The following is a 26319-nucleotide window of genomic DNA, read 5'->3' as shown; positions in this document are numbered from 1 at the left end:
TATTATTAGAAGATTAATAGTAGTGCAGACTTAGTGAATAGTTTGACAGTGTTGAGGGAATTATTTGTTGAGCAGAGTAATGGCGTTACTTGAAAAAACTGTCCTTGTGTCTAGTTGTTCTGGTGTGCAGTGATCTATAGCGTCGTTTTGAGGGTAGGAGTTGAAAGAGTTGATGTCCAGGATGCGAGGGGTCTGTAGATATTTTCCCAGCCCTCTTTTTGACTCGTGCAGTATACAGGTCCTCCACGGAAGGCAGGTTGGTAGCCATGTTTTTTTTCTGCAGTTCTAATTATCCTCTGAAGTCTGTGTGTGTCTTGCTGGGTTGCAGAGCCAAACAAGTTGTTGGGGTTTTTTTTGTTTTTTTTTTCAAGGATTGTTTTGATCTCCGTTGCTGGTTTTTTTGTGTGTCCCAGGCTGTATTCTTCGGCTGTGTTCAGTGATTTTGAGCAGTTCTCGGCTCCCGAGATCACCAGGCGACCTGTGGACGATTTAATTCTGCAAATGAAAGCGTTGAACATTGAGAAGGTGGGAGTCCCATTTTTTAGACACTTCTTTGATAGGTAGTCCTTGACTTACAACCGTTCGTTTTGAATTTACAACGTCCCTGTAAAAATGTGAATTTGCGACTGGTTGTTGGGCTTACGACCATTTCAGCATCCCCACAGTCACGTGGTCAAAATAAGAGCGTGGTTCCTAGTTGCGACCTTTCCAGAGTCCAAAGTCGATAGGAAAAGCTGGGTTAGCTTGACAAAGGCAAGATTCACTTAACAGCCATCTGATTCATTAAAAAAGAGGAATCAACATACGGTATTTTCCAAAGGCAAGGCAAGAAACAATGGGCAGGAACTATAATGAAGGAGAGAAGCAACCTGGAATTGAGGAGAATTTCCTGACAGGGAATCCAGTTAACCAGTGGAACAACTTGACTTCAGAAGTTGTGGGTTGCTCCATCACTGGACGTTTTCAAGAAGAGATTAGATACAGCCACTTGTCTGAAATAGCATAAAGTCTCCTGCTTGAGCAGGGGGCTGGATTAGAAGACCTCCAGGGTCCCTTCCTGCTTCTCTTCTCTTCTCTTCTCTCTCTTCTCTTCTCTTCTCTTCTCTTCTCTTCTCTTCTCTTCTCTTCTCTTCCCTTCCCTTCCCTTCCCTTCCCCCCTCCCCTCCCCTCCCTCTCCTCTCCTCTCCTCTCCTCTCCCCTCCCCTCCCCTCCCCTTCTTCCCTTCCCTTCCCTTCCCTTCCCTTCCCTTCCCTTCTCTTCTCTTCTCTTCTCTTCCAGTCTCCTCTCCTCTCCTCTTCTCTTCTCTTCACTTCCATTCTCCTCTCCTCTCCCCTTCCCTCCCCTCCCCTCCCCTTCTCTTCTCTTCTCTTCTCTACCCTTCCCTTCTCCTCTCCTCTCCTCTCCCCCTCCCCTCCTCTCCCCTTCCCTTCTTCTCTCCTTTTCCCTTCCCTTCCCTTGCCTTCCCTTCCCTTCCCTTCCCTTCCCTTCCCTTCCCTTCTCTTCTCTTCTCTTCTCTTCTCTTCTCTTCTCTTCTCTTCTCTTCCCTTCCCTTCCCTTCCCTTCCCTTCCCCTCTCCTCTCCTCTCCTCTCCTCTCCTCTCCCCTTCCCTCCCCTCCCCTCCCCTCCCCTCCCCTCCTCTTCTCTTCTCTTCTCTTCTCTTCTCTTCTCTTCTCTTCTCTTCTCTTCTCTTCTCTTCCAGTCTCCTCTCCTCTCCTCTCCTCTCCTCTTCTCTTCTCTTCACTTCCATTCTCCTCTCCTCTCCCCTTCCCTCCCCTTCCCTTCCCTTCTCTTCTCTTCTCTTCTCTTCTCTTCTCTTCTCTTCTCTTCTCTTCTCTTCTCTTCTCTTCTCTTCCCTTCCCTTCCCTTCCCTTCCCCTCTCCTCTCCTCTCCCCTCCCCTCCCCCTCCCTCTCTTCTCTTCTCTTCTCTACCCTTCCCTTCCCTTCCCTTCCTTTCCCTTCTCCTCTCCTCTCCTCTCCCCTCCCCTCCCCTCCCCTTCCCTTCTTCTCTCCTCTTCCCTTCCCTTCCCTTGCCTTCCCTTCTCTTCTCTTCTCTTCTCTTCTCTTCCAGTCTCCTCTCCTCTCCTCTTCTCTTCTCTTCACTTCCATTCTCCTCTCCTCTCCTCCTCTCCCCTTCCCTTCCCTCCCCTTCCCTTCTCTTCTCTTTTCTTCTCTTCTCTTCTCTTCTCTTCTCTTCCCTTCCAGTCTTCTCTCCTCTTGTCTTCTCTTCCCTTCCTTTTTTTTTTTTTAATAATGAAATTTTATTGAATTAAAAATATATTACAATTCAAACTATACGGTTCGGCAATGTGTAGTCATATTGTATATTTACAAGTGCGGTGTCTAATCAATTATCTAATTAATTATACAGTTTGTACAAAAATTCTTACATATAAAATTGATTACTGTTTAGTTAAGGTACAATAATATATAGGATTAACTAATAGTTGTGCATTATTCCTCATGAGTATTAACTTTTGCATTTAATTTCCAACCACCTATACCACAGATCCCAGATCGTATAAAATTCTGAATCCTCCTTTCCGTTTAACACATACGTTAATCTGCACATTTCTGCGCAGTCAAGTATCTTATTGACTATCTGTTCCTCGGTTGGACCTCTTTTCTCTTTCCAATATCTGGCATAGGAGAGTCTAGCAGCTGTGACAATATGAATAATCAAATATTTCTTGTCCTTATCCAATGTTCGTTTTAGCACTCCCAGGAGATAGATTTCCGGCAAGAAATTAATATCCTCCTTTAATATTTCTTGGATCCATTTTTGTATTTTTTTCCAAAACTTCCTCGCTTCCGGACACGTCCACCACATGTGATAGAAGGTACCTTGGTGGTGGCCGCATTTCCAACACTTGGGGCTTGCATTTGGATAGATCTTAGCAATTCTAGATGGTGCTAAGTACCATCTATATAGCATCTTATACTGATTCTCCTTATAGCTTGTTGCTCTCGTCAGTTTAAGATTGCTATTCCATATTTCTTCCCAACCATCTAGATTTATCTTTGATTCGATGTTTTTCCCCCAAGCGATCATTTGGTCTTTTAATATTTCTCCTTCTCTGTCGTATTCGAGCAGGTAGGAGTATAATTTGGCTAATAGTTTGTTCTCACTACCTAGCCATACCTTATCCAAACTGTTTGTCCCCTTCTCTATTCCCTTTTCTTGTTTATCTTTACTATATCGGGATTTAATTTGTAAATAAGGCCACCAATCTATATGGATCCCTTGCTCTTTTAATATCTCATTGGCTATAAGGTTACCACTGTTATCTAAAACAGTGGTCCCCAACCCCCGGTCCGCGGACCGGTGCCGGGCCGTGGAGTACCTGGCACCGGGCCGCGCAGCGGCCGGGGGACATGAACGCTGCAGCGCAAAGGCTCCTGGGCCGTGCGCAAAAGCTCCTGGGCCGTGCGCAAAAGCTCCTGGGCCCTGCGCAAAGGCTCCAGGGAAGAGAGCCCCGCGCAGGTACGCACGTGTGGCCCAAAGCCCCCACCCCTGCGCGCGCTCAGCGGGCCACGGTAAAATTATCAAAGGCTGATTGGTCCGCGGCGATAAAAAGGTTGGGGACCACTGATCTAAAATATCTTGATAGGTGACCATTTTCTCCCTACTTAACGTATTTGGATGGATTAGTGCCTCCATTGTAGATATCCATTTTGGGTATTTTAAGTAATGTTTATGCCTGATTTCTTTCCATGTCTTCATTAATGTATCTCTAATTTTATGTTGGTGGAAACATATCCTGTCCCTTTTCCTTTATCCCAGAGGTAGGCATGCCAACCTCTCAATAGGTCGTGCCCTCCAGTTGTAAAATTCTCTTGTCTCTTAATAAGGCCCACTCTCGTAGCCATACTAAGTTGGCCGCTTTGTGGTATAGTTCCCAAACTGGGAGTCCGAATCCGCCCTTATTCCTTTTTTCCTGCAAGGACCGTAATGCAATTCTCGGTTTTTTCCCTCCCCAGATAAACTTCCTTACTATCCCATTTAAGTCCGAAAAATATTTTCTGTCAATACTAACAGGAGTGGTTTGAAATCAATATAGTAATTTGGGGAGAACACTCATCTTAACAGTGGCTATCCTACCAAGGAACGATATTTGCAGCTTCCCCCACCTATCCAAATCTTGCTTTATCTTTGTCAGTAAGGGTGTATAGTTATCCTCCTTTAAGGTTGAGCATCTGGCAGTAATCCAAATCCCTAGATATTTTATCTTCTTAACTATTTGGATACCCAAATTATTTGCTAGTGTTTCCTGTTCTCTTTTTGGAATATTTTTTGTTAACATTTTGGTTTTTGTCATATTTAATTTGTATCCTGATAGCTTCCTGTATTCATCTAATTCTTTCAATACTTTTGGCCCTGTTGTTGACGGGTCCTCCATTATCAACACTACATCGTCGGCAAGAGCTTGAATCTTAAAGGTTTCATTCCTAATTTCCAATCCCCGTATCGCATTATTTTGCCTAATTTTCCTTAACAAAACCTCCAGGGCTAATATAAATAAGAGTGGAGAAAGTGGACAGCCTTGTCTCACCCCTTTACCAATCCGGAAGGTTTTAGTTATATCCCCATTCAGTATGATATTTGCGCTCTGTTTATCATAAATTGCATTGTTGGTCTGGTATGACAGGGCAAGCCATTTGTATAAAGGTAGTCCTCCACTTACGACCACAGTTGGGCCCAAAATTTATGTTGCTAAGCGAGACGTTTGTTTTGCCCCATTTTACAACCATAGTTGCCCCAATTGTTAAGTGAATCTGGCTTCCCCGTTAATTTTGCTTATCAGAAGGTCACAAAGGGTGATCACGTGACCTGGGGGGACACAGCAACGGTCATAAGTATGAACCAGTTGCCAAGCATCTGAATTTTGATCACGGGGATGCTACAAAGTTTGTAAGTGTTGAAATTCCCTTCCCTTCCCTTCCCTTCCCTTCCCTTCCCTTCTCTTCTCTTCCCTTCCAGTCTCCTCTCCACTCCTCTCCTCTACTCTCCTCTCCTCTCCCCTTCCCTTACTACTACTACTACTACTACTACTACTATTCCATCCCATCCCATCTTATCCTACCCTCCAAAGCCCCTGAAGGCAGGACAAGAAGCAATGGGTGGAAACTAATCGAGGAGAGAAGCAACCTAGAACTAAGGAGGAATTTCCTGACAGGGAGAACAATTAACCAGTGGAACAACTGGCCTCCAGAACTTGTGACTTTTAAGAGACAGGACAGCTACTTTTCCAGAATGGTATAGGGTTTCCTTCCTTAGCAGGGGTTTGGACTAGAAGACTTCCAAAGTCGCTTCTTATTCTGTTCTGTTCTGATTTACTTAACAATCATGGCAAAAAGAAGATCATAAAATCAGGCACGGCTCACTGAATGATTGCATCGCTTAGCGATGTAAGCTCCAGTCCCAATTGTGGTCGTAAGTCAAGGACTGCCTGCGTTCAGTTTGGTCAATCTCCTTCCTAGCTTTTGTTCATTTTTTTTTTTAAAGGGAATTATTTCTTCTAAGGCTAAAATTGTTCGCCAGGGAGCCCCTCTTCCTTCCATCTCCCAAGGCCCTTCCCTCATACCATCCCAATACTCCAGCACATCTCTCCATCTCATCCGTTGTCTCTTTGCTCTCGGTAGGTAATCAACTTCCCGTTTCCTACCCCTCCGTCCACCGATGCCCTGAAGGCCGCGGAGGAATTGCTGATCGCCCTCGGCGCCTTGAAGGCTCCTGTCACATCTGGAAGGTATGAAAGGCGAAAGGGACTAAAAGAACTTCGAACAAATGCAGTCGGTTGCATTTCTGAATCTACCTTTGCACATTATGGAAGCTAAAACATAAAAAGAATGATTGCTGGGATTGGGTAGGTCTAGTTTGATGAAAAGAAGGACCAGGGGAGACGTGATAGCAGTCTTCCAATATCTCAGGGGCTGCCACAAAGAAGAGGGAGTCAAGCTATTCTCCAAAGCACCTGAAGGCAGGACAAGAAGCAATGGATGGAAGCTAATCAAGGAGAGAAGCAACCTAGAACTGAGGAGAAATTTCCTGACAGTGAGAACAATTAATCAGTGGAACAGAAGTTGCCTCCAGAAATTGTGGATGCTCCAATACTGGACATTTTTAAGAAGATGTTGGATAACTATTTGTCTGAAGTGGTGTAGCCACTTTCCTGCCTAAGCAGGGGGTTGGACTAGAAGACCTCCAAGGTCCCTTCCAACTCTGTTATTCTTGTCTGTTCTGTTCTATTCTATTCTATTCTATTCTATTCTATTCTATTCTATTCTATTCTATTCTTTTGCTATTCCTATTCCTATTATTCCATTTCTATTCTATTCTATTCCTATTATTATATTCTATTCCTATTATTTTCTATTCTATTCTATTCCTATTATTCCATTTCTATTCTATTCTACTCTAACTCTATTCTATTCTATTCCTATTATTCCATTTCTATTCTATTCTATGCTATTCTATTCTATTCTATTCTATTCCAATCCAATCCAATCCAATCCAATCCAATCCAATTCAATGTAATTCTGAATTCCTATTCTATTCTATTCTATTCTATTCTAATTATTCTAATTCTATTCTATTCCATTCCATTCCATTCCATTCCATTCCATTCCATTCCATTCTATTCTATTCTATTCTATTCTATTCTATTCTATTCTAATTATTCTAATTCCATTCCATTCCATTCCATTCCATTCTATTCTATTCCATTCCATTCCATTCCATTCCATTTCTATTCTATTCCTATTATTCTATTTCTATTCTATTCTATTCTATTCTATTCTATTCTATTCTATTCTATTCTATTCCTATTATTCCATTTGTATTCCACTCTGTTCTATTGGGGTGGGGGTTGAACAGGAGGAATTAGCTTAAAGCTTCATGTGGGATTCTTCAGACTCCGCCTGACTTCTCTGCAAACTCTTCTCTCAGTAAAAGCTCCTTTTGAAATACCATTTGTTTCAAGAGTCATGTTTCTGGAGAAGATAGCTGAGGCAGGTCCTTACACAAGAGTTCATTTAGTGACCATTCGAAGTTAACAACGGCACTGAAAAAAAGGTGGTTTATGACCACTTTTCACACAGTTGCAGCATTCCCATGGTCGTGTGCTTTACATGCAGATGCTTGACATTTTTTAGCACTTGGTTGAAAAGATAATCCTTGACTTGTCTTTCATTTGTTTAACAACCTTCCTTCCTTCCTTCCCTCCCTTCCAAAATTTCCTTGTTCCCTTCTTCCAGGTTGGAAAAGCTGCAGGAAGCCAAGTTCAGCTGTCCCATCAGCCCTTTGGGTGCCCTCATGGCCTCCTTCCCGGTAGCCCCACGTTATGCCAAGATGCTCGCCTTGAGCCAACAGCACCACTGCCTGCCGTATACCATCGCCTTAGTCTCGGCCTTGACGGTGAGGGAGCTGTTTGAAGAGTTCAACAGGTAAAGCCACGGCGGGGCTACTGAGAAACTCAGCCCGTTGCTGGGTCAAATGGTTTTATGGGCTCCGACCAGGTTTGAGGGTTAAACACAGGGTGGATAAAAATCAATGATTTTTTTTAAAAAAAAATCAAAAAAAATGGATTTTTTTTATTTAAATCGGATTTTTTTTATTTAAATCGGATTTTTTTTATTTTTAATCGTATTTATTTTAATAAAAAACTTTTGGGGTAAAAATCTATCGTTAAGATAATTTTCTATTTAAGATACATAAATAATTTAGTTTATTCAGCATGAAATGGAGCTTAGTTATGTAGCAGGAGGCTGTATATTCTGCAACACTGGGACTATCGGTGAGTCAACCGTGGGTCAAAGGAGTAGCAGAGATGACAGTTGCTCTTTAACAATGATGATTTAAATCGAGTTGATTTAAATCAAGCCTTTTTACTAGTGATTTAAATCAACTCGATTTAAATCAAATCCACCCTGGTTAAACAAACATCCCTCAAAATGGCACCGATTTGTCCATGGGTTTGGAAGAGTTAAGACTGACTCAAAGGCATGATGAAAGATTCAGTACATGCGGTCCGCAGCTTACCGACTACAGTTGAGTCCATAATTCCCGTTGCTAAGCAAGTGACTTTCGCCTCATTTTAGGACCCAAAGGTGCTTTTTCAAGAGGCAACTGGACTTTCTGTTTTTTTTCTTTGAAGGCGTTTTGCTTCTCATCCAAGAAGCTTAAAATAGCCTTGGTGGCGCAGCGGACTAAAGTGCTGTTAAGTAGCACTTAGCTGCCAGCTGCCTGCAATTACTGCAAGTTCAAATCTCACCAGGCTTAAGGTTGACTCAGCCTTCCATCCTTCCGAGGTAGGTAAAATGAGGATCCGGTTTGTGGGGGCAATAAGCTGACTTTGTATAAAAAGAACACTGCTGGGGGGGGGGGCAAAAGCCCTACTAAGCAGGTATATACAAAAGTATGAAGGCTATTGCTTAACGCATTGTAAGCCGCCCTGAATCTCCGGAGAAGGGCAGCATATAAATCGAACCAATAAATAAGCTTCTTCAGCTTTGACTGGATGGTTGTGGGGAAGGATTGATATTCCTTGCTGACAGCTGGTCATTTGCATCCTTTTAGAGGGTCGTTGAGGCCACTTGGAGCTTTATCTGTGTCCTGTGTCTAAAAATTGCAGACTACAGGAACCATTTGCACCACTCGGGTGACCCTGAGGACACAGAGAAACCTCCAAGAAGCATGAGGCTGTACATTCTGCAATATTTACATTTTGGGTAAACTCATCCAGTGAATCCAAGCTCTGCAAGTTGAGATAACATGCACTGCATTGATGCATTCGCACAATTTCACAGTAGCCACGAGATAAATATAAAACACAGTTCAGGAATGTTCCTTTATCCCATTGTTTTGCAAATCTATGTACATTATAATAAACTATATGATAGTTTGAAGAGAAAGGCATCCGTACCACCAGGGACATTTCTGTGGCCTGCACGATGAACGGCTTGTTTGATTGAATCCTTCATTTATTCATTTTTTTTAATACAGGCCTTCCCTGAATGAAGAAGAGCAGGAGAACATCAAAGGGAAGAGAGCTCGTGTGGCACAGATGCAAAGGATTTGGGCTGGCCAAGGACCTTCTCAGAAGCTGGGAGATCTCATGGTGATGCTCGGTAAAACTGATCTACTTGTTGGTTGGGTTGGGGGCTATAAACTTTCATGGGGTTAGGGGTTTCCACCACAGATGAGAGACCACGATCACGTGAAGGGTTAGCACCACTTTATAATGCCTTGGTAAGGCCACACTTGGAATCCTGCATCCAATTTTGGTCCCCATGATGTAAAAAAGATGTTGAGACTCTAGAAAGAGTGCAGAGAAGAGCAACAAAGAGGATTAGGGGACGGGAGGTAAAAACATGAAGAACGGTTGCAGGAACTGGGTATGTCTACTTTAATGAAAAGAAGGACCAGGGGAGACATGACAGCAGTCTCCCAATATCTCAGGGGCTGCCACAAAGAAGAGGGAGTCAAGCTATTCTCCAAAGCACCTGAAGGCAGGGCAAGAAGCAACGGGTGGAAACTAATCAAGGAGAGATTCAACCTAGAACAATTAACAATTAAGGAGGAATTTCCTGATAGAACAAGTGGACCCTTGTTCTATCCATCCTTGTGGATGCTCCATTACTGGAGGTTTTCGAGAAGAGATTGGACCAACATTTGTCTGAAATGGTAGAGGGTTTCTGCTTGAGTCGCGGGGTTGGACTAGAAGACCTCCAAGGTCCCTTCCTCCCCTCCTCTCCCCTCCCCTCCTCTTCTCTTCTCTTCTCTTCTCTTCCCTTCCCTTCCCTTCCCTTCCCTTCTCTTTTTTCTCTTCTCTTCTCTTCCCTTCCCTTCCCTTCCCTTCCCTTTTTTCTCTTCTCTTCCCTTCCCTTCCTTTCCCTTCCCTTCTCTTTTTTTTCTCTTCTCTTCCCTTCCCTTCCCCTTTTTCTCTTCTCTTCTCTTCCCTTCTCTTCTTCTCTTCTCTTCTCTTCTCTTCTCTTCTCTTCTCTTCTCTTCTCTTCTCTTCTCTTCTCTTCCCTTCCCTTCCCTTCCCTTCCCTTCCCTTCCCTTCCCCTTTTTTCTCTTCTCTTCTCTTCTCTTCTCTTCCCTTCCCTTCCCTTCTCTTTTTTCTTTTCTCTTCTCTTTTCTTCTCTTCTCTTCTCTTCCCTTCCCTTCCCTCCCCTCCCCTTCCCTTTTTTCTCTTCCCTTCCCTTCTCTTTTTTCTCTTCTCTTCTCTTCTCTTCTCTTCTCTTCTCTTCTCTTCTCTTCTCTTCTCTTCTCTTCTCTTCTCAGTCCTAGTCCTAGTCCATCACATCTCAGCGCATCCCATCCCATCCTATCCTCCAAAGCCCCTGAAGGCAGGACAAGAAGCAACGGGTGGAAATTAATCAAGGACAGAAGCAGCCTAGAACTAAGGAGCAATTTCCTGACAGTCGGATGCTGTTATTCTGTCATTCCAGGAGCCGTGGGCGCTTGTGAATATGCAGGATGCACTCCTCATTTCTGTAGCACCAACGGCCTGCGCTACAAGGCCATGGTGGAAATCCGGCGGTTGCGTGGGCAGCTCACCACGGCAGGTAAGACTCCACACCTGCTCCCTTCCCTGGGATCTGCTCCTTCTTGCCTTGGGAGCATCATTCAGGTGGGGGCCACCTCTGTCTGTCTCTTGATTCTCACAATCTCGGTACGTGTGTGTGTGTGTCTTATGTTCCTTTCCCAGTAAATGCTGTTTGCCCTGGTGCAGAGCTGTTTGTTGACCCTCAAATGAAGCCCCCCACGGAAGAACAGGTCATTTTCTTGAGACAGATCGTCCTGGCCGGTCTGGGAGATCACGTCGCCCGAAGGATCCAGGCGGAGGAACTCCTTGACGAGAAGTGGAAAAACGGCTACAAGGTCTGCCTCTCGGACCCCTTTTTAGTGCCATCAGTTTGCTCTTTCTGGAATTCATTTAATAAATTTTACGAACAAGAAGAAAAAGTAGGCAGAACAACTCAGTGTGTTGAAACACACGCAGATGTAATTGAAGCCACCTTTAAAAGTAGAGGAAACAAGTTAAGAAACTACAAAAAGGAAGGAAGATGAATGAAAGAGAATAGAGGGAGGAAGGAAGGAAAAAGAATGAAAGAATAGAGGAAGGAATAGGGGAGGGAAGAAAGGAAGGAAAGAAAGAGGAATAAGGGAAGGAAGGAAAGAATAGAAGGAGGGAGGGAAGGAAAGGAAAGGAAAGGAAAGGAAAGGAAAGGAAAGGAAAGGAAAGGAAAGGAAAGGAAAGGAAAGGAAAGGAAAAGAAAAAGAATGAATGGAAGAAAGTAGAGGGAGGAAGGAATAGGGAAGGAAAGAAAGAATAGAGGGAAGGAAGGAAGGAAAGAAAGACCAGAGGGAGGAAGGAATAGAGGGAGGGAAGGATGGATAGAGGGAGGAATAGGGGAGGGAAGGAAGATAAAGAATAGAAGGAAGGAAGGAAAGAAAGAAAGAAAGACTAGAGGGAGGGAGGAATAGAGGGAAGGAAGGAAGGATAGAAGGAGGAATAGGGGAGGGAAGGAAGAAAAAGAAAAAAGGAATAGACGTAGGGAGGAATAGAAGAGGGAGGGAAGGAAGGAAGGAAAACATTCCTTGTATGTTAAGCATAATCATTGCTTGTTTACTAATAGGTATCATAAACTAACATAATATGATCAGTAGATAATATTATAAAATATCACAAAACCTTTACAGAGGACTTTTAGCTGCGTAGATGCAGTTGCTGTTGGTTTGCACTAAATGGGAGTTTTTTTAATCCTTTTTTTTCCTATTTCTGCCCTCAACCCTTTTCCCCCCCTATTAGACGCCACTGCTAGACGATCCGGTCTTCATCCACCCCAATTCCGTCCTGTTTAAGCAGCTCCCGGAGTTTGTGGTGTATCAGGAAATCGTTGAAACCACCAAAATGTATATGAAAGGTGAGCAGGCGCCTGTTTTCCTTGCCTTCTGTTTTTTTAAAAAACTTTTTTTTTTAAAAGAAAAGAATCTAGACCAGAGGAGAGAGAAAATACCCCTCCAAAGAATCAGAAGGCAATGTGCAAACATATTGGCTTAGGAAATTATAATTTGTATGATGTCACTTTTTAGTCGAGCTAAACTCCCGCTTTCTCCCAATTTTTATTTTCTGGGTTGTGTGTCCCTTCTGAAGGGGTTTCGGCGATCGAACCTGAGTGGATCCCTCTCCTCCTGCCCCCCTACTGCCATTTTGAAAAGCCTCTGGAAGAGCCGCCTCCATTTTACTGCCCCGAAACAGGCCAGGTCCGTTGCCACAGGCCCAGCGTCTTCTGTAAGTTTGCTAGGAAATAAATTATCTTTCTTTTCTCCAAAAAAACAGGAGCTCAGTTGTGATTCCGTTAACTTTGGGCAAATCCTGCTTGGGTGCCTCACAACCACTTTCTATATTATTGTGCAGGTAGTTCTCAACTCACGACCACAAGTCAGCCCAAAATTTGTGTTGTTAATAATGATAGTTGTTAAATGAATTTTGCCCCATGGTACGACTTGTTAAGCTAATTCCCGTAGCGATTAAGTTGTTTTTATTGTTATTATTTTGTTTTATTATATAAAATCATCATCTTCGTTTAACGACCCCATAATACCTTGCAGGGTGGAATCTGGACAACTGAATGGAGCTAGCAGAGTGTTTGAATGGCCGGATGCTCTTCCTGTCGCCAGTGCGGAGTTTTGTTCAGCAGTTTTATTATATAAAATACAAAAAATAAAATAAAAATAGGAAATTAAGGAAAGGAAAAGGAGCTATGAAAAGGGGGTGTGAGATACAAAAAAGAAAAAAAAAAGGCATTGACTTCCGACTCTTCTTAGCACAGAAAGAAAAACACTCCAACCTCAACTTATTTTCTTTTATGCATAAATATATAACTAGCCATTTCTATAAGGACAAATCTTTTGGATCCACAAAACCAAAGTCTACGTTTCATTTCTTTTTTTTCTTCATCACAAGCACAAAATCCAGAAATAGTATCCAAATGGGAATATATGTTCCTCTGAATAAATTGAATCGATTTATAATCATTCCTGCTTTTATCTTCCTTGCTATGGAAATAATTCTAACTTCGAACGGTCACTAAACGAATCGTTATAAGTCGAGGACCACCCATATATTCGCTCTGCTCCCTTCTCTTCCTAACAGATCGGGTCGGTTGGCCCCTTCCAGCCGTGGAGGTGAATTATCCCGAAGGCCTTGATCGCTTCAAACATTTTGCCAGGTTTCTCCTGGAAGGAAAGGTGAGTTGCCTGCATCTTTTTACAGTCAGTCCTCGGCTTACGACCACAGTTGAAACCGGAACTTAGGTCGCTAAACGATGCAACCATTTAAGTGAGTCATCATACGATTGCACCCAATTTTATGAGCATTCTGCTGCGGTCATTAAACGAATCTGGGAATGGCGATCATGTGACCTCAGGACAGCTGCAACTGTCATAAAGGCAGTCATAAGAGTGAGGATTGGTCGTAAATCAGTTTTCAGCACCATTGTAACTTCGAATGGTCGCTGAATAAATGGCCGTAAGATGAGGACGTCCGTATCTCCCCCATGATCTGCTGCTGTTTCAGACTTCCACTGAATTTTAAGCATTTTCCCCAACCTTCGGGCTCACCAGTTAACTGCATTCGACTACAAATACCATGTTCTCCTCCCAGCAGTAGCCAAATTAGCTGCACATGGGAGTGGTAATCCAGCAATAACTAGAAGGCCACTAATTTCCTTTAGAATTTTTTTAAAAATCCATTTTTTGGAGACTGCGTTTACTTGGATATAAATGCAACCGATTAAAAAGTTGGTCTTTGATTGAAAAAACTCTTCAGGGTGTTGACTTCACAATTAAGGAGATTAATCCAGTGGCACTCTTTCTTTTTTCTAGGTTGTGAAATTGTTGGCGACTTACAGCCGTTGCCTGCTGTCGAGTCCAGTCACGATGCTAAAGACCTGGTCCAAGTAGGTTGACCCCAGTGGTGAAATCTAAAATTTGTTACTACCGGTTCTGTGGGCGAGGCTTGGTGGTGGTGGTGGGGGGGTAATGTGACTGGGTGGGCGTGGCCAATTTTATTTTATTTTTTTTACTTTTAAAACCATCTTCGGTGAAGAGGTAGTTAAAAAAATGCTTTCAAAAGGCTCTGACGATCCCAGCAGAGATGCCTGATCGTCAGGGGGGTTTTAAAAAAACCGATCAGGCAACTCAGCTTGGATCGTCAAAGGCATTTAAAAGAAAAAAAGCCTCTGATGATTGTGCGGCTCAGCTGGACATGGGGGGGAGCAGGGCAGGGATTTTTGCTACCGGTTCTCCAAACTACCCGCCTCCATCGCTACCAGATTGGGCGATCCGGTCCGAACCGGGAGCATTTCACCCCTGGTTGTGAACTATTTCTCCTCTACTTGTTTATGGGCTGTGAAAATTGTGTATCTATCGCCCTGTCCACACCAGAAAGCCAGTCTTGGGACCAGTTACATTTGCTCCCATGCTTACCTTTGATAGAATCAGAATACAGCTGGGAAGGGACCTTGGAGGTCTTCTAGTCCAGCCCCCTGCTCTCAAGCAGCAGATCCTATACCAGTGATGGCTAACCCTTTTCTTGTGTGCTGAAAGCATGTGTACGCGACAGCGCGCACCCATAAGGCAATGCATGCCCCACTGCTCATGCACGCATGACCCACCCCCCACGAATGATGTGTGACCCCACCCCTCCTGCACATGCGACCCCAACCCCGCCCCCCATTTTTGGCCTAGCAGGCCTCCTGGGCCCAAAAATGGAGTGTGGGGGGGCATGCCGCTCCCCGCCCTCCGCATGCGCGCACGACCCCCTGTGCATGCACATGAATCTCCTGCATGCGCCCCGCGCATCCCGAAAATCAGCCGGCGGGAGGTGCGCATAGGTGGTGGAACTGAGCTGTGACTGCAGAAAGGGCTCTGCATGCCAGGTGTGGTACGTTTGCCATAGGTTCACCATCACGGTCCTATACCATTTCAGACAAGTGACTGTCCAGTCTCTTCTTAAGAACTTCCAGTGTTGGAGCACCCACAACTTCTGGTGGCAAGCTGTTCCACTGGTTATTTGTCCTCACTGTTGGGAAGTTCCTCCTTAATCCCAGGTTGCTTCTCTCCTTGATTAGTTTCCACCCATTGCTTCTTCTCCTGCCTTCAGGTGCTTTGGAGAATAGCTTGACTCCCTCTTCTTTGTTTGATCTTACCAAGGCTTTATAACATGGTACCCTGTTTCCTCGAAAATAAGACATCCCCTGATAATAAGCCCAATCGGGCTTTTTTTTTTTTTAATTTGATTTATATGCCGCCCTTCTCTGGAGACTCAGGGCGGCTTACAGTGCGTTAAGCAATAGCCTTCATACTGTTGTATATTTTACAAAGTCAGTTTATTGCCCCCACAAACTGGGTCCTCATTTTACCTACCTTAGAAAGGATGGAAGACGGAGTCAACCTTGAGCCTGGCGAGATTCGATCTTACTTGAATTGCAGACAGCTGGTGTTAAATTACAGAGCTCTGTCTGTTGACCTATCCTTTTGACCGCATGCAGTAAAATAACTTCCCCCCCTTCCTGAAAATAAGCCCTCCCTGAAAATATTTAAACGCAGAGCTGGAAATCAGGTAAGACAGCAAGAGGAGCCCCATCTTGCTCCATGCGCCCCAAAATAATAAGACCTCCCCGAAAATAAGGCCAAGCGCTTATTTCGGGGTTCAAAAAAAATATAAGACAGGGTCTTATTTTTGGGGAAACACAGTGGTAATACTTCACCTGATTTTGATTCTAAGCCTCTGTTTATTCAACCTGAGATTGTATTAGCTTTTTTGGCTGCTGCCGCACACCGATTGATGAAAAGTTTGGTTTTATTTATCCTACTGGATTCAATCTTTTGCTTGCTGTTCCTTATAGACTTCAGCCCAGGACTGAATCTTTGCTTCAAGCGCTCGTTTCGGAAAATGCTGATAACCGAGACACTTTGCAGCTGGCCTGGGAGAAAAATCCAAAATGTAAGCAATTCAAGAGGTCCAAGATTTTAATTTTTTAGAGTTGTTTCTTTTTTTAATTGTACTTAATTCTGCCACTAAAGACACATAAGGTTTTATAACCTGCGGTAGTTGGGAATCACAATCACAAGCTAAATTCATGAATTGAAACTTTTAATCACAGCAGGCTGATGGGTCACTCTTTTCTCCGATTTTAATCTTCTCATTTCAGATTTATTGGCTGAATATTGCCAGTGGGTTCCGGAAGTTACCCACGAGGAAATTGCTAAAATGTGGCCTCCAGTGCATTGATGGTGGTGAATTTTTAAGCCAGGAACTCTCCGGTTTGCAATTCCTACCAAAAATTCCATGAAGATTTTCCTGGGAAAAGCAAGATCCGTAATTGCACAAAGAAAGAGGAGAAAGGTTAAACTTTCTTCATTTGTCATCCAAAGGAGCAACACGTGTGACATTTGTGACCTGCAAAAAATAATAATAATCGTGCAGATGTTTTTGGTTGGGCTGAATGCAACAGCTGTCCAGCGAAAGAATCAATGCATATCCTTTCGTACAAGGGAAATTCAGTGTTTCTCAACCTGGGGAGCTTTAAGACTTCAACTCCCAGAATGCCCCAGGCAGGGGTGAAATCTACTTACCTTTCTTACTGGTTCGGAAGCACGCGTACACGTCACATGTGCATGCAGACCTTCTGCACATGTGCACGCAGACCTGCGCATGCGCAAAAGGTAAAAAATGCACTACTTCCTGGTTAAAACCAGGAAGTAATGACACCCAGGCGGGTGGGCGGAGCTTTGCTTCGCCATCACTACCAGATCCCCCAAACCACCAGCCAAGATCGCTACCGGATCGGGCGATCCAGTCCGATCTGGGAGCATTTCTCCCCTGGCCCCAGGGTCTGGCTTCTCTCGAGAACAGACTCTATGGCTGCTGGAAATCATCCAATATTTCTCAACCTGAGCACCTTTTAAGAGGTTTGGACTTCAATTCCCAGAATTCCCCCAGCTGGCAAAGTTTGAAAATCCCTGGATTGCATTCACATTCCATTAAGCAGCATTTACTTTAATCATGGTTTGTTTTTTGGCTAAGTCATAGTAGTTATGTTTTCTTCCACAAACCCACAAACCTGGCTTACATAAACATCCCAATAGGTTGGTTCACACAAACACTCTGAGCTGCAAACATAAAGGTTTAGAAGAGTACATGCCCTTTATACGTCTCAACCAGACAACTAACTACACTTATTCCAAGTTTTGTAGAAATAAATACCAAGAAAGGGAATACTCCAGTATGTCACTGTATCTGTATCAAATGTGCACCTGTACTGAAACTGTTGGAAGTCTTGTTATCAGGTAACTAAACCAAAGAAAACAACTGAAGAATCAAGAGCGAGACAGAAAGTATCTATGTTACAAAGCATACATGATGATTTACAGGAATAAAACTGATAAAAAGAAAAAGGGAGGATTGAGAGAAAAAGAATTATTCCTGTAAAGAATATAGCCTAAGTGACTCCATATTTACCCTTTACATAACCTGAACCTCAGCTATTAAGCTGAGTAAGATATGTATGACACCTGTTTTGAGGAAACAGATGTTTTGGTACATTCTAAATTGGGTCAGGCTGACCCAAGCTCCTTTGAAAAAGGAGGAAAAGACTTAAGTGTCCAATTAATAAGAACAATAACAAACAATTATGAATACATTTTTAGAGGGCATTTTTAGAGGGTACTTTTGGAGGGGAACTCCAGGGTGGAACATGTGAGAAAGCCAAAATGTTATGTAACAACCGAAAACAATACCTGGTTCTAATTGTTTTGCTGATCGTCTGAAACTGTATTTAAATCATGTAACTGGAGTGATAAGACGTTCTCTCTCTTTCATGGGAGAAGTCTTTTGCAAAAGCTTTAAGATATATAGATAATAAATCTGCTTTTTACTTGTTCATGGTCTCTGTTTCACTTTTTATGAGGTTTTGCTGTTTTTTTAAATCTCACATATTCTTTCTATAGTCCACTATTATTGGGGTTAAGGACCAAGTTATTGTCTCCACACCAGTTGGAGTTGTGAAAATGTCCACTGGAACAACTCCAGGTTTTTGAATTTGATCATTCAGTTGGGAAGAATGAAGTAGAATGGATTTGGGTGATATCCAGTGCCTCTTGCAAAAAGGAAAAAGAAAGAAACAAATTTTCAAATATAAGGGGATTTTTCTATACCTCTTCTGGCCTTAAAATCCTCTATAGTAATCATTTTGAAAATCAACAATCATTTCCATGTTTGTATTTGTTTATTACCCCAAAGTGTGTTCTGAAATAAATTGGCTTTCGTTCAATCCACTGGTTTAGCCATTGCTGGTGATCACGGATTCTGCCACCGTCGTAAAAACCAGAATTTTCGTTGCTGAGCAATGCTGTCCCGAAGCAAGCTATGCCCGATTTTACAGCTTCTTTGCCACTGTTGTTCAACGGAGCACTGCAGTGGTCAAAGAGAATCACGTCGTTAAGCGAACCCAGCTTTCCCCCATTGACCAAAAGCTGCTGGGAAGGTTGCAAATGGCAATTTGCAAATTGCCTTCAGAAGTTGCGGGACCTTCATCCTTGGAAGCTTTCAAGAAGAGACTGGACTGCCAATCTGTCAGAAATGGTGTAGGGTCTCCTGCTTGGGCGGGGGGTTGGACTAGATGACCTACAAGGTCCCTTCCAACTCTTGTTAATCTGTATCTGTAACTAGATCCCTTGACTCTGGCATGCTGCACCATCGTAAATACATGCCGGTTGACAAATGCCCAAATTTTGATCCCATGAATGTGGGGAATGCTGCAACGGTCGTAAGTCACTTTTCAGCACTGTTGTAATCACTAAACCAATGCTAAATCAAGAACTACCTATAATGGGATGCCCAAGAAAAAAATTGGATGAATATTGGACATTCATTTATCCTGGATGGTGTAAGAACTTTTGTCTCGGGCAGCGGGTTGGACTAGATGACCTCTAAGGTTCCTTCCAGCCCTGGGATTCTACATTCACTTAGTTCATTTATTCAACGGTTCATTTAGTGACCATTCAAAGTTACAACGGCACCGAAAAAGCGACGACCATTTTTCACAGTGACATTTGCGTCATCCTCATGTTCACGGGGTCAAAATGCAGACGCTTGGCTGCTGATTCACTTTATGACCGTTGTCATGTCCCCAAGATCACAGGATCCCCTTTTGTGATAAAAGCAAAAGTGAATGGGGAAGCCAGATTCACTTCAAAACCAGGTTACTAACTTATCCACGGCAAGGATTCACTTAGCAACGGAGGCAAGAAAGGTCGTAAAATGGGACAAAACTCAGTTTAACCAATGTCTCAACAACAAATCCAGGAGGCACAGAAATGTGTGGTCGTAACTCGAGGAGTACCTGTATTACAAACACTGAACGGGGAAAAAACGTGGAGATGCCGGGGATTGAACCCGGGGCCTCATACATGCAAAGCATGCGCTCTACCACTGAGCTACATCCCCTTCCCGGAACAAAGCTTTCCAGCGGGAAATACAAAGCTATTCAATTGTTTCCCCCCCCTTTTTTTTTACCCTTCCAAAAAATATTCTCTTTTCCCCCTTCTTTTGATCTCCAATTGTTTTCCATGCAGGCAGAAGAGCCTCCCCCTCACTCTGATCCTAACCTTGAGGCTGTGACCCACACAGGGAAGGGGGGGAGGCGTTTCTCCCTGTGAGTGCAGATCTTCTCCTACACCCCCCCCCCATTTTGGGGGTCTCTTTATTTGGGAGAGGAAGGCTATTCAGGTAGAGCTGCAACTTTTGGGGGAATCCAGGATTTGGGGCTGCTTTGGGAGGGCTCTCTTCCTCTTTGGGGAGCAGGAAACCCAAAGCAAGCTGTGCATTTTTAATTTAGGATTTTGTTTTATGAGAAAGAAATAAGAGGGAGGGAGGGAGGAGAAAAGGAAGGAAGGATGAAGATAGATGTGGGAAGAGGGAGGGAGGAAGGAAGGAAGGAAGGAAAGGAAGAAAGAGGAATAAGGGAAGGATAGAAGGAGGGAGGGAAGGAAAGGAAAAAGAATGAATGGAAGAAAGTAGAGGGAGGGAGGAATAGGGGAGGGAGGGAAGGAAGGAAGGAAAGAAAGACCAGGGGGAGGGAGGAATAAGGGAGGGAAGGAAAGAAGGAGAGAGGGAGGAATAGGGGAGAGAGGGAGGGAAGGAAGGAAAGAATAGGAGGGAAGGAAGGAAAAAGAATGAATGGGAGGAAGGAATAGGGGAAGGAAGGAAGGAAGGAGAGAAAGAATAGAAGGAAAGAAAGAAAGAATAGAGGGAGGGAGGAATAGAGGGAAGGAAGGAGAGAGGGAGGAATAGGGGAGGGAGGGAAGGAAGGAAAAGAAAAAAGGAATAGAGGGAGGAAGGAGGGAAGGAAGGAAGGAAAACATTCCTTGTATGTGAAGCGTAATCATTGCTGGTTTACCAATAGGTATCATAAACTAACATAATATGATCAGTAGATAATATTATAAAAAATCACAAAACCTTTACAGAGGACTTTTAGCTGCGTAGATGCAGTTGCTGTTGGTTTGCACTAGATGGGAGTTTTTTTTAATCCTTTCTTTTCCTATTTCTGCCCTCCACCCTTTCCCCCCCCCCCCCCACATTAGACGCCACTGCTAGATGATCCGGTCTTCATCCACCCGAATTCCGTCCTGTTTAAGCAGCTTAGAAGAAGAGAAGAAGGAAGGATGAAGATAGATGCAGGAAGAAAGAAGGAAGGAAGGAAGGAAGGAGCTTGGGATCAGCACGTGCCCGCCTTAACTGGCCTGTTTCGGAAAACAGCGCCCGAGTCCTTCCTCGTTAGTATAGTGGTAAGTATCCCCGCCTGTCACGCGGGAGACCGGGGTTCGATTCCCCGACGGGGAGGTTCAAATTTTTTTCTTTTCAATAAAATAAACCCCCACCCACCCACCCAAACCACCACGTGCTTTCTTTTCCGTTCATTCCACTCCAGCAAAGCAGAGTATTTTTCCTCCTTAATTGGATTCTCTGACTTTTGCCTCTTTCCTCAATCATTCATTCACTCACTCACTCACTCACTCACTCACTCACTCACTCATTCCTTTGATACACCTCACCATCTCACGCAGGGGACACGAGGCGGCTTATAATAAAACAGACACAATGTTTAAAAACATTAAACTATATGAATGAAATGTTTAAACACAATAAACACAATGATTAAACAAACAAACAAACACCCTAACATGTAACCCTGCCAACAGGATTTCTGCCACCATCACCCCCCAGCTGGCCAGACTGGGAGGGAGGCTAATCTAAACCCCCCTCTCCCCATTGCTAAAGGCAGAGGGGCTTCAGGGTGGGCCAGGAGGGCAAATGCCCCTACTGAAGAAAAGTGGGGAGTTAATGCATTGGGTTAGATTGCAATTTGCAAAAAAAAAAAAAAAAGAAGGAAGTCGTCCGCCCTCCCTTGAAAGGGAGGACGAAGAGCGAGCATGACATCAGCCGAAATAGCTCAGTTGGGAGAGCGTTAGACTGAAGATCTAAAGGTCCCTGGTTCGATCCCGGGTTTCGGCAGATTCTTTTTCTTTTGGGGTGGTGGTGGTGGGAGTAATGTGTTATAAAATCCCTTCTTTTTATGCGGCATCCTTGAAAAGAAGCAAAAAAAAAGGGGGGGGCAGGAGCCCATCCTTCTTTCAGCTGAGTTTGTGTTTGTGTGTTTTGCAAAGTTTGTAGAGATTCTCAGTCATCCAGGTCATGGTTGTCCCCAAAGGTCCTTTATTTTTTCAGGATCTTTGGACTTTCTTGTTTTTTTCCTTTGAAGACGTTTCGCTTCTCATCCAAGAAGCTTCTTCCGCTCTGACTTGGATGGTGGGGAATGGAAGGATTGATATTCCTTGCAGGCAGCTGGTCATTTGCATCCTTTTAGAGGGTCCTTGAGGCCACTTGCAGATCCTTCTGTGTCCTCAGGGTCACTTGAGTAGTGCAGCCTGCAATGATCAGCGGTCTAGAGATGAACCCTTCCATTCATCACCATCCTGTCAGAGCTGAAGAAGCTTCTTGGATGAGAAGCGAAACGTCTTCAAAGAAAAAAAACAAGAAAGTCCAGTGGCCTCTTGAAAAAGCACCTTTGACCTGGAAGACTGAAGAATCTCTATAGACTTTTAGCTTTGCAATTTGGGATGGACACCTTTTCAATGGTGTGGGGAGTAGGAATGGATTTCCAGAGAGAAAAATTGCAGACTACAGGAACCATTTGTACCACTCAGGTGACCCTGAGGACACAGATCAACCTCCAAGTGCTTCAAGGACTCTCTCAAAGGATGCAAAGGACCAGCTGTCTGCAAAGAGGATAAATCCTTCCATTCCCCACCATCCAAGTCAGAGCTGAAGAAGCTTCTTGGATGAGAAGCGAAATGTCTTCAAAGAAAAAAAAAAAACAAGGAAGTCCAGTTGCCTCCTGAAAAAGCACTTTGGGGACTTACATGGGCTGCTGATGCTGCTTCCCAGGAAGGTTCATCCTGAGTGTCTTCTTGAGTCTCTTTTAATCTTGCAACAAAACAAGATTTCTTGCCTTGGAAACATGGGAAAAGAGGCCTTGTGGCTTAAAGTGATTCAGACGTTGACTTTGCATTACCTTCAAGAAGGGTGACTGGAAACGCTTGGCAGGGCTCCTCCTCGTTAGTATAGTGGTAAGTATCCCCGCCTGTCACGCGGGAGACCGGGGTTCGATTCCCCGACGGGGAGGCCTTAACTTTTTTTTTTCTTAACTTAATTTTTATTTTTTTAAAAGCAAAGGCATTTTTTCCTTTGCAAAAAATCCAGGGAGGCGTGTTGGGAAACGTCGCAGCCTCTTTCTTTCTTTCTTTCTTTCTTTCTTTCTTTCTTTCTTTCTTTCTTTCTTTCTTTCTTTCTTCTCTCCCTCTCTCTCCCTCTCTCTCCCTCTCTCTCTCTCTGTATGTATGTATGTGTTTCTTTGTTTCTTTGTTTGTTTGTTTGTTTGTTTGCATGGATGAATGAGCAACAGGACCCTCCAAGGAAGATTTAAGCAGAAAATATCGCAATTGGAGGTGGGGGCAACCCCCTTTTGCAGACTCGGTTGATGCAAAAATTCTGGCCTTGCTGGAGAAAGGAAGTTGGGCAGGTTGCAATTTTGCCCAAATGAAGCCACTTTTTCCAAACCCCCATTTTAAGAAGCTTCCATTCCCAGAATTTCCTAGCCAGCAAATGTTGTTCCTCCAGCGGCATGGGGGAATTCTGGGAGTTGAAGTCCATCCCTCTTAAGCGATTGGCCAAGGTTGAGAAAATAGCAGAACTCCTGCAATTGGCTTTAACTCTTTATTTTCCTTTCCTTTTTTCCTATCCGTCCATTCCGTCTTAGCCAAGAAATCCACTCCAGGTTTTCGTTCCAGCCGATTCTCTCTTCCATTCAACCGTCTAGGGATATTCACCGAGCTTCGAACTTTTTATCCTTCCGCTGCTCCATTCCACAGAAGGCGGGGCGGACTCCCTGCGCAACGCGCCTTCTGACTTCCCGCATCCCTATTGGCTAACGGGAGGCCGCGTGCGCGCGAACGAAAAATAATCTCTCCCTTTCTGTTGGCGGAGGGATCCATGTGCGACGCCTATATAAAAGGCCGCCGCGGCTGAGTACGCAGTTAGACCTAGTCGCCTCTTGCTTGTGTGAATTTGTTGCTGTCTGCTAGGGCCCACTCGCGCTCCGCCGTAAGCCTTTATTGTTACTTTTATGTCTTATAGTGGTATTTTTTCTTTACGTTTGTGTTAAATTCGGTCTGAGGGAGGGTTAGCTTTCCTTGAATGAGCCTAATTTTGAAAATTGGGGGAGCTTAGTTTCTGAGGGGGACAGAAACCGTGTAGGCGGGATGCGCGGGTTTTCACAGGTTGCCCCTTCGCGGCGGCTTTGGCTGAGGGACGAAAAGGGCTATTTTTAATTAAAACGGAGGGAGGGAGGGTTGGGGGGAGGCCCCAACGGCTTATTCAGCCGCGACCCAAAATGGCCGCCCCGGAAGCTGGACAGGGAAGGGAGGACCAGCGAGGCTCCGCCCACTCTCTTGTGACGTCTCCATTCTGACGTCGCGCTCGCGTAACTCCGCCCCCCAGCAAAAGCATCCACTGCGCACGCGCGCTTTCTCTAGCTCTGCTCTTTTAATACTTGGTTCCAGAAGCGAAGTAAGTGGGTAAAGGGGGGCGGGTGGGGCTGCAGCCCCTCTCCCCATGGACCTTGCCCCATGGACCTTTGGGGCGGGGGCAATGCACCTCGGAAAGGCTCCCTTGGGCGTAAAAGCAGGGTGGGAGGAGGGGTTGCGAAGGTCATCTAGTCGTGGCCTCGGCGACCTGCTGGAAAAGCCAGGAGGCCATTTTTGGAAGGCGGAGGTTCCTTTTCCAGGAAAGAAACTACATGAAAGAACATGTAGCCTCCATAGACTAGACAGCATTCCTGCTGGGTAAATTCATTGGTTTAATGGGTTTGGCGTGGGTGGTCCAGCTCCAGCAGTATGAATCCTGGGGATTGTACAGTAAGAAAAGTAGCGTGGAGGTCCCGTGGTGGAGTTTTCCTTGTTTTTAAATCCAGGATACTCCCAAACCTGGCCACTTAAGACTTGTGAGATTCAATTCCCGGAATTCCTCAGCCAGCCAGAAGTTTTACAAGTTGCCAAGTTTGGAGACGCCTGGTTTAGATCAAATCTAAGCAGTTGCACCTTGACATTGAAAAAGGAGCTCTTTAAGCACAATTGAGAGAGTTGCTAACTGGATTGATGTGGTTTCCTGTCCCTGTTTCCCCTCCTTCCCTGTTGCAGAGAAAATGCAGATCTTTGTGAAGACCTTGACCGGGAAAACCATCACCCTAGAGGTGGAGCCCAGTGACACCATCGAGAATGTCAAGGCCAAGATCCAAGACAAGGAAGGCATCCCTCCCGACCAGCAGAGGCTGATCTTTGCTGGGAAGCAATTGGAAGATGGCCGCACTCTCTCAGACTACAACATCCAGAAGGAGTCTACTCTCCACCTGGTCCTGCGTCTGAGGGGTGGCATGCAGATCTTTGTCAAGACCTTGACTGGAAAAACCATAACACTTGAGGTGGAGCCCAGTGACACCATTGAAAACGTCAAGGCCAAGATCCAGGACAAAGAAGGCATCCCTCCCGACCAGCAGAGGCTGATCTTTGCTGGGAAGCAATTGGAAGATGGCCGCACTCTCTCAGACTACAACATCCAGAAGGAATCCACCCTCCATCTTGTCCTGCGTCTGAGGGGCGGCATGCAGATCTTTGTGAAGACCTTGACTGGAAAAACCATCACCCTGGAAGTGGAACCCAGTGACACCATTGAAAACGTCAAGGCCAAGATCCAGGACAAAGAAGGCATTCCTCCCGACCAGCAGAGGCTGATCTTTGCTGGCAAACAGCTGGAAGATGGCCGCACTCTCTCAGACTACAACATCCAGAAGGAATCCACCCTCCACCTGGTCCTGCGTCTGAGGGGTGGCATGCAAATCTTTGTCAAAACCTTGACCGGAAAAACCATCACCCTGGAAGTGGAACCCAGTGACACCATCGAGAATGTCAAGGCCAAGATCCAGGACAAAGAAGGCATTCCTCCCGACCAGCAGAGGCTGATCTTTGCTGGCAAACAGCTGGAAGATGGCCGTACCCTGTCCGACTACAACATCCAGAAGGAGTCCACCCTCCACCTGGTCCTGCGTCTGAGGGGCGGCATGCAGATCTTTGTGAAGACCTTGACTGGAAAAACCATCACCCTGGAAGTGGAACCCAGTGACACCATCGAGAATGTCAAGGCCAAGATCCAGGACAAGGAAGGCATTCCTCCCGACCAGCAGAGGCTGATCTTTGCCGGCAAACAGCTGGAAGATGGCCGTACTCTCTCTGACTACAACATCCAGAAGGAGTCCACCCTCCACCTGGTCCTGCGTCTGAGGGGTGGTTTTTAAACTTTCTGCTTGCTTACAACTGTTGAAGTAAACTTCACTGCACTTTGTTTCAATAAAGCTGTTGGGATTCCCAATTGTCTGCGAATTCTTTGAATTGTTGGGTGCAAAGTATTAACAGCGTAGAGCCAAGAGGTGGAATGAAAATGCTCATTTACAAAACGAGGCAAACACTTGAGTGAAGGTGGTTAGATTTAAGATGCTTTGTCAGAGCTTTGCAAAGGATGTTAGTCACTTATGCTAAGCAAGTAAATCATGACTCAGAAATTGCGATTAAATATAAAATAACAAGGCCTGAAGGCCTTTGCTTCAGCCCCAGAGACTTAAGATACTCTACAT

The 26319-nt window shown here is 44.6% G+C and overlaps 2 protein-coding genes and 4 non-coding genes across 6 annotated transcripts in view; 5 read left to right on the top strand and 1 right to left on the bottom strand.

The window, feature by feature from the left end:
- DHX37 (DEAH-box helicase 37) overlaps positions 1-17955 on the top strand; it is a 46618-nt gene extending 28663 nt beyond the window's left edge. The window contains exons 16-27 of the mRNA XM_070950923.1: positions 414-525; positions 5641-5747; positions 7255-7443; positions 9002-9126; positions 10453-10569; positions 10713-10885; positions 11817-11931; positions 12162-12299; positions 13164-13258; positions 13895-13968; positions 15919-16016; positions 16225-17955. Coding sequence (XP_070807024.1) covers positions 414-525; positions 5641-5747; positions 7255-7443; positions 9002-9126; positions 10453-10569; positions 10713-10885; positions 11817-11931; positions 12162-12299; positions 13164-13258; positions 13895-13968; positions 15919-16016; positions 16225-16304 — 1423 coding nt within the window. The 3' untranslated portion in view covers positions 16305-17955. The remainder of the gene's footprint in view (positions 1-413; positions 526-5640; positions 5748-7254; positions 7444-9001; positions 9127-10452; positions 10570-10712; positions 10886-11816; positions 11932-12161; positions 12300-13163; positions 13259-13894; positions 13969-15918; positions 16017-16224) is intronic.
- Positions 17956-19448: 1493 nt separating this feature from the next.
- Positions 19449-19520, bottom strand: TRNAA-UGC (transfer RNA alanine (anticodon UGC)). The gene has a single exon. It is a non-coding gene; the product is annotated as a tRNA-Ala (tRNA).
- Positions 19521-20846: 1326 nt separating this feature from the next.
- Positions 20847-20918, top strand: TRNAD-GUC (transfer RNA aspartic acid (anticodon GUC)). Its single transcript has one exon. It is a non-coding gene; the product is annotated as a tRNA-Asp (tRNA).
- Positions 20919-21517: 599 nt separating this feature from the next.
- TRNAF-GAA (transfer RNA phenylalanine (anticodon GAA)) lies at positions 21518-21590 on the top strand. The gene has a single exon. It is a non-coding gene; the product is annotated as a tRNA-Phe (tRNA).
- Positions 21591-22688: 1098 nt separating this feature from the next.
- TRNAD-GUC (transfer RNA aspartic acid (anticodon GUC)) lies at positions 22689-22760 on the top strand. The gene has a single exon. It is a non-coding gene; the product is annotated as a tRNA-Asp (tRNA).
- Positions 22761-23629: 869 nt separating this feature from the next.
- Positions 23630-26057, top strand: UBC (ubiquitin C). The gene is made up of 2 exons (XM_070951338.1): positions 23630-23738; positions 24833-26057. Exon 2 carries the CDS (start codon positions 24838-24840, stop codon positions 25981-25983), a length of 1146 nt encoding a protein of 381 aa, XP_070807439.1. The 5' UTR covers positions 23630-23738; positions 24833-24837; the 3' UTR covers positions 25984-26057.
- The last annotated feature ends 262 nt before the right edge of the window (positions 26058-26319 follow it).

The sequence above is a fragment of the Pituophis catenifer genome, unplaced genomic scaffold, assembly GCF_029215685.1.
Source record: "Pituophis catenifer annectens isolate HBS135680 unplaced genomic scaffold, rPitCat1.0.hap2 SCAF_10, whole genome shotgun sequence".
NCBI lineage: Eukaryota > Metazoa > Chordata > Lepidosauria > Squamata > Colubridae > Pituophis > Pituophis catenifer.
The sequence above is the reverse complement of the archived record's forward strand: the minus strand, read 5'-3'. Positions and strand labels throughout refer to the sequence as shown.

Coding starts and splice junctions, on each gene's coding strand:
- UBC (XM_070951338.1), top strand. CDS start 24,838: ATGCAGATCTTTGTGAAGACCTTGACCGGGAAAACCATCACCCTAGAG.